Below are 13,010 nucleotides of genomic sequence, written 5' to 3'. Positions count from 1 at the left end.
TGTGTGTGTGTGTGTGTGTGTGTGTGTGTGTGTGTGTGTGTGTGTGTGTGTGCTGCCAAGAGGTGCTTTGACCGCTGTATGTGATGTGTGACTGTGAATGTGACATTCATTAGCTCAGTGGTTAAATGTTACTTTGTATGTTTTTACTACATCTAAATGCTGTTTGTTTTATGTCAATTTCATTCCACACATTTGTGATAATTAAATAATTCCATGAAACTTCATCCATTATTTTGAACATTTATTCTCGAAATCATTAGCATTAGTAGCTTGCCCTGAGATGGAAGACGGTTTTCAGGAGGTCATGATGTGAATAGAATATAATAAGGTTGTATGGCTTTGCCACATGATGTGAATAGAATGTAAGAAAGTTGTATGGCTGTGCCACATTTACTCTATAATAGTTCTTAGAGTTTGTAGTTGTTGTGAAAACTGGACTAGACTATGTGTGGCCATCCTTTTTCATAGTGTGCATGTGGGTGGTGTGTGTGTGTGTGTGTGTGTGTGTGTCTGTGTCTGCATGAGTCTGTCCACACGGTATGATGTTGATGAAGTGGAACTTCAGGACTTTTTCCTCTGTTGTGGTGGTGATACAGGTGCCCCCCCCCCCACACACACACACCATGTTCCCAGCTTCAACCCTCGCTTGTCTCCTTGGTAACATTAATCACCTCAGCGAGTGGCAGGTGCTTCGACCTTGGGCCAGAGAGAGGCACGAGGAGCTGAGCCAGTGCCACGGTCGGAACAGCAGCAACTCTGCCGCGCTAATGCGGATTTCCAAATGATTAACCTTCTCTTTTCACGAGTTTAGCTAGCATTTCCCTGTTGTCACCACTCCTACCTTACCCCTACCCCCCCCACACACACACACAGACACACACACAAAGCCCCCAGCCACACACACGCACACACACACACACACACACACACACACACACACACACACACACACACACACACACACACACACACACACACACACACACACACAAACACAGCCCTAGCCCCTCCCTCTACTTGGAGGCCCCTTGGCACAGGCTTAGGAAATAAAGAGTCCAAATGGTCTGATTGGAAGGGATTTGGAGGTGCCTTAATTAGGGAGAGGGATGGCCATGCTGTCTGCCTGCACTCCCACAGGCCTGATGGAGCACCTCCAGCACATCATTAGTCTCACTACTCGTTCTCTCTCTCTCTCTCTCTCTCTCTTCCTATCTCTATCTATCTATCTCTGGCTCTCTCTCTTCTTTTCCTCTTCTTTTTCTGACATCTGTTCTTTTTCTCACATTGCTGTTTCTCTCTGTCTTTTTCTGTTTCTTTCTCTCTTACTTCTATCTGTTTCTCTTTATTTATATTCTCTTCTCTCTAACTCTATGTATCTATCTCTCTCTCTCTCTCTTTCTTTCTGTCTCTCTCTCTCTCTCTCTCTCTCTCTCTCTCTCTCTCTCTCTCTCTCTCTCTCTCCTGGACCCTGGCTGCTCAGAATTGGACAAACTCTCCCATATCACCACTCTCGTTACACTGAGCCTCTGTGATCACACTATTCACTCATCTGTGATCCCACTATTGGCTCATATTTTTCTCCTATTTCTCTCATCACGTCTCTCTCTCCCTCCTTATCTTGTTTCCTGACATGTTCCTCTGAACACCTCTCCTCTTATCCCCACACATATCTCTTACACTGTCACTCCCTCTCTCCCCTTTACTTAGCTCACCTCTCTCCAGTTTAGCACTCTCCTCTCCTCTCTCCTCCCCTCTCCTCTCCTCTCTCTTCCCCTCTCCTCTCCTCTCTTCTCCTCCCCTCCCCTCTCCTTTCCTCTTCCCTCTCCTCCCCTCTCCTCTCCTCTTTTCCTCCCCTCCCCTCTTTTCTCCTCTCCTCTTCCCTCTCCTCTTCTCTCTCCTCTCCTCCCATCTCCTCTCTTCTCCTCTCCTCTCATTTCCTCTTCCCTCTCCTCTCTTCTCCTTTCCTCTCCTCTCTTTTCTTCTCTTCTCTTCTTTTCTCCTTTCCTCTTCTCTCTCCTCTCCTCCCATCTCCTCTCCTCTTTTTTCTCTCTCATTCATTCGCACTCCCACCTGTATCTCTGTATGTAAGTTCCGTCCTCCCAGTGCTCCCCAGCATCTCCCCCCCCACCTCCTCCAACAGTGCTGCTGAAAATGACAGGGTTTTAGGTCACCCCCCCCTCCCTCCTCACCAGACTCCCATAATGCACTTGCTCTAGGGGCTAGCAGCAGTGGCAGTGATTACTGTATATGTGTCTTATGTCTTTAGGAGCTACTTTTCCACATAGAATCCACCATAGCCTCGGGCTGCTGTGCTGGGATAGCCAGGCTATCAGAGGTATCTGAAGCTGTGCTACCCCAGTCATCGAAATGTCACTGGCAAGCTCACTGACTCTCCACACTCAAGTCAGCCTGTCTATGATGACAGCCACCTTGGAAAAGTCGATGAAAATGACACATGCAATTAACGCCTAGTGGACCGGGAGGATGAGACGGATAATTGAAGCTATAAAAGCCAAAAAAAATGATCCAATGCCCTTTATCTGAAAATATGTCTCGCTGTCTCCCCCTGAAGATTTTTGTCAATATTTTCAAATGACTGGTTAACGCTGTGTGTAAAATACTCCATCACCCATATTGCTTGTGAGGCTGGGAGCATAAGTCTGGGCTGGGAGCATAAATCTCCCATCAGTGGGAGCTGGCTTAGAAACACCTCAGTCCCCACACAGAATCAAGAACTCTGGTGAAGAATGTCAATTTGTCTGCAATGCCACAAAGTGTTCAAATATGATTTAAAGAAATGAAGTTTTGTGTGGAGAGTTTTTGCAGAACTCCAGTGAGGAATGATGAAGTTTTTTAAGTTTTTAACTTTTTGTCTGGCTGGCTGGACTGCAAACTGACATGCTCAGTAATGGATTGAGATGGCTAGAGCAGAAACTCATGGGCAGGAGGACCAGAGGGCTAAGAAGCTCCCTTTATTCTCCTAAACTAGGTATGACCTCTCTCTCCTAATGTGTCGTCCACCATATGAGCCCAGCATGTCCACCCCACACGTGTCGCTAATGGACCATCTGAGTGTGCGGTCTCTGCTGTGATATCTGTGCACCGCTGAGGTGTGTGTGAGTGTGTGTGTGTGTGTGTCTGGGCTTTGTCAGAGGAGGAGGTGGAGGAGATGTGTCGTTGTTTCGCTCTCTTGTCACGTGTTGTAGAGCAGGGTGGGTTCAGCATCTCACGTCTGCAATGCTATTTATAGGTGCCTCTTTTCTCTGAACTCCTCTCCCCCGTGCCCCTCACACACACACTCTCTCTTCCCTCTCTATCACAAGTACTCACACACACACAAACAACTCTGTAGTGGGAGAAACATCTGATGACACATCCAAGATGCCTTAAATCTGCATTTAAATAACCTTCATTTGCATCATACTTTTTTTTGGCTGTGATTGAAGACGCCCACTGTTTTTGGTCTTATGCATGTACAATGCACATGTACCTGCATGACTGTACATCCATCTTGTGCTTGATGTCTATGGCGGTGTGTGTGTGTGTGTGTGTGCTGTAGCGGAGTTGAGGTAAACACCAGCCAGCCAGAAAATTGGATGTTGTTATTTTGGGTTTTCATCATTCATCCACTCATCATCAGACACATTCTGGGATGTGTAGTAGCACTGCATCACTGGGTAACTTGCTCATGATGTGGGGGCTGTCAGAAACCCATAATTCAGGGCAGGTAATGTTATGGTAAGGTTTCAGAGATTGATTCAATGATTTCAAGGCACCGATTGTACCTTGTAGTAGATGTGTTCATCTCTCTCTTCCCTCTCTATCACAAGTACACACCCACACACACACACACACACACACAACTCTGTAGATTGTACCTTGTGGTAGATGTGTTCATACGGTCTCAGCATGAGTGTCTGCAGTGTGTGTATGATGTTGGAGGCAGGTATCACCTTGAAGGTTATTCTCCTCTTTCGTATGAATATAATTCGTAATAATGTCCATGGGATCTGCCTCTGAAGTTTGCCAGTTCGATAAGCCTGTCTCTTTCCATTTCGATTTGAGTGGTTAAGTTGCGTTTGTTACAGCATGGTCTCTCAGCTTGGTGTTCAGCCCAGCAAAATGGAAAGCTCTGGGAATCCAAAAACCCAGGCTACTGTTAGAGGGTGAAGCTAAAGAAAACTTAATCGGTATGCCGGTACTGTTCCGTGGCCTTGTGAGCACTTCTAGTCTTTGAACAAAGGACCATTGCAACTGTTCCCCAAGGTCGTTGGCTTCTTTTGTGCATGAGTGGATAGATGTATATTCTCATGGGGTTGATATAGATGTATATTCTCTATCCTTACTGTGGATAAAGGCATTATGTAGGAAGAGTTATGTAAACATAAAAGAACACCCACCATTTGGTTTTGTGGGATTATTTTTTTTAAACGTTCCATCATAAAAATGCTCAGAAGCAGATTTGTGGCTGTTGTTGTTTGCTGTTTACTGATTTTAGATAATGTCTCCATGCCGTGCACATCTGTCAACTTTGAAAAGCCTAAATGCATTACATCCCCAAACTGCAGCCTCCACAATCACATGGGAATGCCAGGGGAAAACAAAAGGCACCATGTCGCTTAGCATTTAAAAGTCATCTATATCCGATGAGCGGATGGGAGAATCAAATCGGACATAATGTTATCATAATCTACTAATCCATTGTGTCCAAAACGGCATCCCAGAATTAGATAGACGAGTGTGTGTGTTTTTTTTTCTGTCTTTCTCTCCTTCTTTGTCTTTTTTCTTCCTCCCTCTTTACTTCTCTCTTAGGTCTTGTAAAGCACACAAAGGATGAATTGTACTTGTTCTCCGTGCCCAGGCCACCTCCCTCTGTGAAAAAAAAATCACATTAGACAAATAAAAAAAAAAATCACATTAGACTCAAGGTCTGCCAGGGCTCCTTTTGGCGTTCTCCAATTACTCTCCTGCTTTGCTCTTTTGTCCGCCTTTGGACCCTACCAACCTCTGAAGAGCCTTTTTCTAGCCACTTATGATCCTGAATAGCAACACAGGCCGTGGAGAGACTCGCGCTTGCCTGCGTTGAACCGAACCAATTACCGAGCCACAAACTGTGCGTGTGCAACTCTGCTTGCTTTAATTGAAAAGGAATACGTTTTAGTCAAGTTTTTTTTTCACCTCATGTTTTTTCACCCATGGGTTATCATTTTATTTTGTATTTTATATTTTTATTTTGCTTTCATTCCTCCTCCATGTTTGTTTTTGTTAGGATAATTGACCATCTTCCCATGTCCTGTGCTGGGCTCCATTAATTAATTTAAGATGTAAACACTGTGTACATGCTTTAAAAACATCAGATTTAGCAGGCTATGCGACGTCTGTTGGGAATCATAAGGGGATTATGCACTCACTGAGGAGCCGGTCTAAAGCATACCCACCCACACACAGTAATTGGAGCGAGCCTGCATGGTGCTGCGAGATTACATTAGATGTTGTGATGCCGGGCTGCTGAAATTCAGAGGGAAAAAAACAACACTGCCATTCTGTGTGGATCAGAATTCACGTGTGGGAGTGGGGTAGGTCCACAGGCCCAATGGTCAGAGCATTCAGAAGCTGTCGGAATGTGTTTGGCTGTGACTAATTGTTGCTCTGCTTTTTAATCTCTCTCTTTGTCTCTCTCTCTCTCTCTCTCTCTCTGTATGTGTGGGTTTGTTTCACACTCTCCCGCAGGAGAAGAGAACTTGCTGGCCATCCTGAAGAGGCGATGGTGGAAGTACATGATTCTGGGCTTGATCGACATCGAGGCCAACTACCTTGTCATCAAAGCCTACCAGTACACCACACTCACCAGTGTGCAGGTGAGGATCAACTCGCCACTTGTCAAGGTCATGATGGTTAACACACCCTTTGGTGTAGCCAATTTGCAGTCTGTGCATGTGTGTGTGGGTGTGTTTCTTCTTCATCTGTACAGTGGCTGTCCTTGGTGGGTATGGGCACAGACAGCAGCCGTCGAGACATCCTCGGTGTGTGTAATAAGTCCCCTAATTAAAGTTAGATGGGATGATTCTCATTTTCCTTGTCAGTTCATCTTCATTATCAGGTCGTTAGTGCCAGGACAGCCTCATTCAGATCCCGTCCAAAGGCCTTTCATTAGCCACCAGCCGAGGTCCCAGCGATTATCTGTGAGCGTGCTGCAAAAGAGCCCAATTGATTTCTCTCTCTTCCCCTTTCTGGTTGTCATTCTCTCTCTCTCTCTCAGTTGCTCACTCTTTACTCTTTGTCCTGTGTCTCCCTATTCACAGTTTGATTGTCAGACACAAAAGTGTATCTCTCCTTGCTAATCAGTGTGTAAATCCAAAAGCACAACAAGTGAAAGCACATAAGTAAAGTATAGTACTCACTCTTTTGATTCCGTGAGGGAAATTTGGTCTCTGCATTTACTGTATCCCAATCTGTGAATTAGTGAAACACACAGTGAGGTGAAGCACACACTAATCCCGACGCAGTGAGCTGCCTGCTACAGCGGCGCTCGGGGAGCAGTGAGGAGTTAGCTGCCTTGCCCAAGGGCACTTCAGCCGTTCCTACAGTACTGGTCGGGGTTCGAACCGGCAACCCTCCGGGGCCTCCCCGTCGGGGAATCGAACCCCCGTCTCCTGCGTGACAGGCGGGGATACTCACCACTATACTAACGAGGACGACATAAGACCATCAATAGTTATATTGTCCTCGGGGCCATCAATGGTTGTCCTCTGGTCATCGTTATCAGTGTTGTCCTCTGATCGTCATTGGTTGTGTTGTTCTCGGGTCATTGTGAATGATTATTATCAAAACACGTGTTACTAAATTATCCAAGCCACACATGTCCTCTTCATGAAGCTGTTGATATAGACTTTCAACTGCATAAACAAACGTGCATTCCTAATATAAGGCTTTTCTGGTGGCAAAGAAAACAACATTGACCTAATGGTAACTTGGCAACAACAACAACAAAAAAAAGTTTTAAAGTTGACATTTTGTAGAGCATTACGCTAAAGTCCTATTTATTATCATTTCAAAGGATCTGCATTAGTTTTAAATGTTTCAACCAGAAACCCTGTAGGAACAGATTGAAAGGGTCTACAGATTGCCTAATAGATTTTTTTCCCAGCCGTGCTTGAGAAGACTCTGTAGAGTTTATTTATTTGATATGCTGTTTGTAACTCAGTGCACAACTTTAATTGTTGTATTCTGTTTGATTTTCCTGTCCACATTTTACCCTGCTGGATATATTATTTTCACACCGGCAGACAAATAATAGCCTTTAGAGCAGAGGTAATGGCTTTCTGTTAAGCCCAACACAGTGTAGTCATCTCTTTGTAGAGTAGGGTAATTATTGTGGATGGGTACACACTCTTTTCACTCTGTGATACAAATGTGGCTCTTCAATTGAGACATTCCATTACAATACTTCCTCTCTTTCTTGCAGTTTCTTCTCTCTCTCTTTGTATGTATGTATATGTATGTATTGTATATGTATGTATCTATGTATCTATCTATCAATCTATGCAGAGTGCGAATTACCCCACCATAATTGGGGGGTACTGCTCCTTCACTTCTTCTATGACCATCATGTCCCACTACCATATCAATCCCCATCGTGATCGCCAAGTGCAACATGTGTTGTGCAACACACATACAAGGTCTAAACATGCGACAAACTGATAATCAGTAGGCTACAGAATATCTCATTGTTATTATATATCCAAAAGAGAACTGTTTTGATCAACTCTCAAAAGTTAGAAGTTAAGTGCTCTGAAATACCATTCTAATTAGTGAAAGTAATACCTTACAAGAAGCCTATTGCCTATTTCATGACATATTGATTTGGTTTATTTTTAGATTTCATAAGACCTGGAGGTAAGATCCAACTCTCTCTAGGCCTACTGTATAAACAGAAACCAATTTTCCATTATAGTCTATGGTAGTCAGTGTCAAATCAACACAATTGTCTAGAGATATGTGAAACCTGAGCAATCTTTAATGTGATTAAGGAGCATACTATGAAAAAAACATACTAGCCTACCACAGAAGAACTACAGAGCGGTAACCTATAATATCCTATAACCTGAATGTAAAAACAATACTAACCGATTAAAAACAAATTCAAATACTAGCATGTAGGCCTGCTATTTAGCCTAGGCTACTTGGCTCTTTTTATGTTTCCACAGGTTTCACTGATGTTATATAGGCTTAGCTACATCAGACCCTCTTGTGCATAATATAAAAACAACACAGGATCAGTGCCAAACTAATTTCAAAAGGGCACAATCATTTATTCAAGATAACATGAGAATGGACACCTAGGCTATGGACTGGAGTTCATCTCCTTGGAAATGACAATCAATTTTACCTCACAACAATGTAAAATAATTATTTAAATAAGAGATTCTTGCTAACTAACCTTGGTGACTAACCAAGGTCCACTTTACTAGCCTCAGTGGGTAGGCCTAAGTAGCAGGTAAGCAGCCGGTAATTAAATGCATGAAGACGTGACATGAGCTATGAAATCACAAAACACGTTAATACATGAAGGTTGTAAAATAGCACATTTTCAACAAGCTAGACGTCTGCTAGCAACTTACATTTACCCATGCATGTCAGCAGCAAACCGAATTTAGGCTAGGCTACTGGAGGAAATCTACCTAGCGTTTTGTCATTCAAAGTTGACACTTGCTTGAGAAGTTGAAGTCGTTCTCTATCCATAGTCTCTATCTCCGTTGCTTCTAGCACCACGGTGGTTATAAATGGTACGGTCCATTATAGGGGGTGTCTGAAATCGCTTTACATTATTTTTTTTTCCTAGTAAAAATAGGAGTTGACTTGTATTGTAGCCAACTGTAATGATATTTTTTCACAATATCAGAAAAATTATCTGACCCCCCCCAAAACTGATATTTCTGTCTCTTTGGGGGGATATTTCTGTAATTCGAACTATGAATCTATGTATCTATCAATCTATCTTTGATTCTTTCTTACTTTTACTTGCTTTGTCTAACTCTGTCTCTCTCAAACATACACACACAGACACTCATACATTTCTTTCGCTTCTCTCTTCCTCTCGCTAATCAGAAGAGTTATGTCATGTCTTTGTGCATTGGTGACGTGCCCGTACTGTGAAAGACCAATCACAGACGCTGCCTCTTCTTTCCTTCTTGGTCGCGTCGTTACTCTGCTCGCTCCCCCGCAAGAAATAAAGGCTGAACTTTCAGAAAAAAGGAGTGAGCACACACAGGCAAATAAAAAGGAAACCGGCTGGCTCGCCACACGGCCGAATGAAAGCAGATGGGACTGTCAGACTCATTCAGACACACACGTCGTCATCCCTCCCAATGTCTCTTGAGAGGGCCACATCGGCTCTTCAGTCTCTTTCCCCCACTCTCTCTCTCTCTCTCTCTCTCTCTCTCTCTCTCTATCCTTTACCCCATCATCTCTCTCTCTGTTTCTGCCTCTCCCTCTTCTCCATCTCCTCTTTTTTTCTCCTCCTGTCTTGTCTTTCACTCTGATTCTAGCTATTACTCCCTCCTTCTCTCTCTCTCTGTATATGATGTTTTTCTTTGACCCCACCCATCTGTCTATGAATTTATCTGTCTTTGTCTCTCTTCTCTCTCATTCTGTCTCTCTCTCTGTCCGTCCATTTCTCTCCGCCCCCCCCATCTCCCCTACATAATTTCTGTTATGTTTCCCTTCTCTTTTACTGTCTATCTCCAACTCTCTCACCCTTCCTCTCTTTTTATCTCTCTCACTCATACTCTCTCCATCTCTCTCACCCTTCCTCTCTCTCTGTCTCTCTCCATCTCTCTCTCCCACATCTAATCCACATATTTCTCCCTTCCTCTCTTTCTATCTCTCTCCCTCTCTCTCTCTGTCCGTCTCTCACTAATAGGAATAGATGACGGCCTCTCCTGTGAGCTGGAGGCCACATAATCCTCCCCGTGCCGCCTGTCGCTGATTGTTTTTCCTCCGGCGGTGAACTGCTGCGCCCCGTCTCAGCGAGCTCTAGAACAGTGGCTCCAATGACACCCATGGCTGTCCATCATCTCTCTCACACACACATGCACACACACGCACACGTGCGCGCGCATGAGTGTGTGTGTGTGTGTGTGTGTGTGTGTGTGTGTGTGCATGTGTCTACCTTGCTCACTCACACACGTCTCTATTTCAGCAACATAAAAGAAAAATCTAGTCACGTTCTGTGAATAACATAAAGCAATAGCCACAACATTTCTTTAACATTTTTAGATAGACTCTTAACAAGGCTGGACAGTGCTTCATCAATATTAATACACAGGCGCAAGCCGAGGCTGGAATCACGGCGCTCCTATAAAAGATTTTCCCATCACAGCCGGGTGATTAGTTGTTATGAACGACCGCGCGCTCGTCGTGTTTTTTTTCCCTCTCTTTACGTTTATACCTCGTCTCGCTTCACTGAAAGACACCATACGGCACCTCCGAGCATTTAGATTGGATTTGTGGGCAATTATACACTAACTCTACCTGGGCGTCTCTATCCTAAGTGATAAGACGTAGTAAGTGGGATAGGAAGTGATTGTGCAGACTTGAGATGTCGCTCGGGGACAAAAAAATGGATTTTGTTTTTAATTTTTTAATTTTCCTGTGTTTAAGTTTACAGCTCAGTGGTTTACAGATGAGAATGCTAGTGGAGAATGTTAAAAGACATTAAACATTAAATAAAGGTTGTGGTTTGTGTTTTTTTTTATACGAAAGTCCTTATTTTGTATCCGATGCAGGAAATGTGTGTTTTGTGTCATTTTTATTTAGCTGTTCACACAGACATTGGAAGATTAACTCACCTCCCTCACCCACCACCCCCCGGCCTAACCCCACCCTAGGTGTCCAATTGCTGCCCAGTGCTCATTCAGTGGCTGGTATTTGCGGGGGAAAAAAAGCGAAATGCCAGCTATGATGTCAGGGGATTGTTTGGCCAGTAATTCACTTTAAAGGTTGTCTGTGTCTCTCGACAAGCCTGGACCTTAGACTGCGCTAATAAAATAATTTGATAGGACATACACCACGCACCCTCTGTTTAAAAAGATGTTTCGCGTGACTATCTCGGCAGACTTTTGACCATCCCTGTATGACGTCTTTGGCAACGTTCAGAAAGGACATGGTGGAGCAGCGGTCACAGGCTGACAATTGGTCGTCCCGCATTCGATTCCCGCTGTTGCGAGTCTGTGTCCCTTTGGATAAAAGCGTCTGCTAAATACTGTATCAGTCAACTTCAACTTTAAGAAAGAAATGTCTTGAAAGTCAAAATGGGGATAATGCCAAAGGGAACTGAAGCGCTGAAGTAGCTAGTAAACGGCCAGTCACACTTTCAGTGACTGCTGTTGTGTATTTCTCTAATGATGAGTGTGTGGATGAGTGTTGTTGGTGTGTCCGTGCGTGAGTGTGGTCATCACGTTCATTGTGTGCCGCGCTGACCCTTCAGACAGACATGCTCTTGCTCCTGAGTTGTAACCAGTGTTGTATAAAGTACTAGAAAGCAATACTTGAGTAAAAGTACAAGTATCGTAGTAGAAAAAGACTTTGGTAGAAGTGAAAGTTACCTTTTAGAATATAACTTAAGTAAAAGTCTTAAAGTATCTGATATATACTGTACTTAAGTATCAAAAGTAATTTTCTGATATTTAATGTACTTAAGTATTTGAAGTAAAAGTAAAAAGCAAGCGGTTTTATTTTTAACTTTTATTGTGAACTTTATTTTGGCTTTCTTATAGTAACGCATAAAGCATATTCAGGGTTCCCATATGTTCTTAATCTCACTCATCAAATCAAAACATTCTTTTCTAGGACTTTTCAGGCACAATTCTCTTAAGTTCAAAGAACAAACAGCATATTTTTAGAGCTGACATCAAAGAAAAAAACAGAAACAGAAAGACTTTTGTATGAACTTCAGGTAAAAATGAAAAATAAATAACTTATTTCTTTAAAAAAAATGACCTACTGGTAGGGAGAACATTTTGGTCATGTGGTATGAGCATTTCTAGGGCTTACTCCCCAGGTCACCATCTCACTCTCACACACACACACACACACACACACACACACACACACACAGGCCACCTCCAGCAGCTACTAATATGCCAGTCATTAGTTGAAACTGAAAAGGTGTTTGTTCATCTTCAAAAGAAGCTGGTTTTCAAAGTTGCCAGAATTCAGTGCCCGGGAGTTTCAGGCCCAAGACCAGTCCACGTTTTCCATAGTGGTGGAAATTGGATAAATGAAGCAACATTTCAGCTCTTACTATCCTGTAGTTTTTATTAGTACCATGGTTCAACAAATGCGTAAAGGTTATATAATAATTCACTTCAACTGAGAAGTTAACAAAAATATTCCACTATTCCACAAGTTAACAAAAACAGAAAGAAAGAAAGAAAGAAAGAAAGAAAGCCTTTGAAATGTAGCCTATCCCAGGCTTCCACAAAGAGGCATATTGAACTAATGTTTAGGCTACATGTTTTTTGCATGGGTAGGCTATATTGTTGTTTGGTGATTTAGCCTACTCCTTTACTACACCCTCTTCTGAGCAAACAAGGCATATAGGTTTATCATGTAGGGTAATTGCTCTTTCTTACATTAAATAACTTTAATTTATCCTCTCTACTTGTCCCTGTAAACATGGCCTCCTCATCACTAATTTCGGGCTCATCATTTTCAGTGGTCAACTGGTTGATCTGCTGCTCAGTCTCTCCTGGCCTCTGTCTACCATCCATCCTTCCTGACGCTTGTGTCTACTGTAGGGCCGGCTCGGCTATCCGTATCTGAGAAAACTTTTTGGAAAAGACGGGCTATATGGACCCAACCAACTCTTTTTGGGAGGGGAGAACTCCCTCACGTAGGCTACAACCCATGCAGAGGCATTGTATTGGTGTCATGCACAGAATGCAGAACTTGTCCTACTTTAAGAAAAGATAGACTAACGTGACAAATGTCAATATTTTTTCCTCGAC

General features: G+C 43.2%; 1 protein-coding gene across 1 annotated transcript in view; it reads left to right on the top strand.

Moving 5' to 3' along the window:
- slc35f1 (solute carrier family 35 member F1) overlaps positions 1-13,010 on the top strand; it is a 115,756-nt gene that overhangs the window by 67,003 nt on the left and 35,743 nt on the right. Inside the window, exon 3 of the mRNA XM_042096032.1 lies at positions 5,731-5,858. Coding sequence (XP_041951966.1) covers positions 5,731-5,858 — 128 coding nt within the window. The remainder of the gene's footprint in view (positions 1-5,730; positions 5,859-13,010) is intronic.

The sequence above is a fragment of the Alosa sapidissima genome, chromosome 6 (genome assembly GCF_018492685.1).
Source record: "Alosa sapidissima isolate fAloSap1 chromosome 6, fAloSap1.pri, whole genome shotgun sequence".
Classification (NCBI taxonomy): Eukaryota; Metazoa; Chordata; class Actinopteri; order Clupeiformes; family Clupeidae; genus Alosa; species Alosa sapidissima.
The sequence above is the reverse complement of the archived record's forward strand: the minus strand, read 5'-3'. Positions and strand labels throughout refer to the sequence as shown.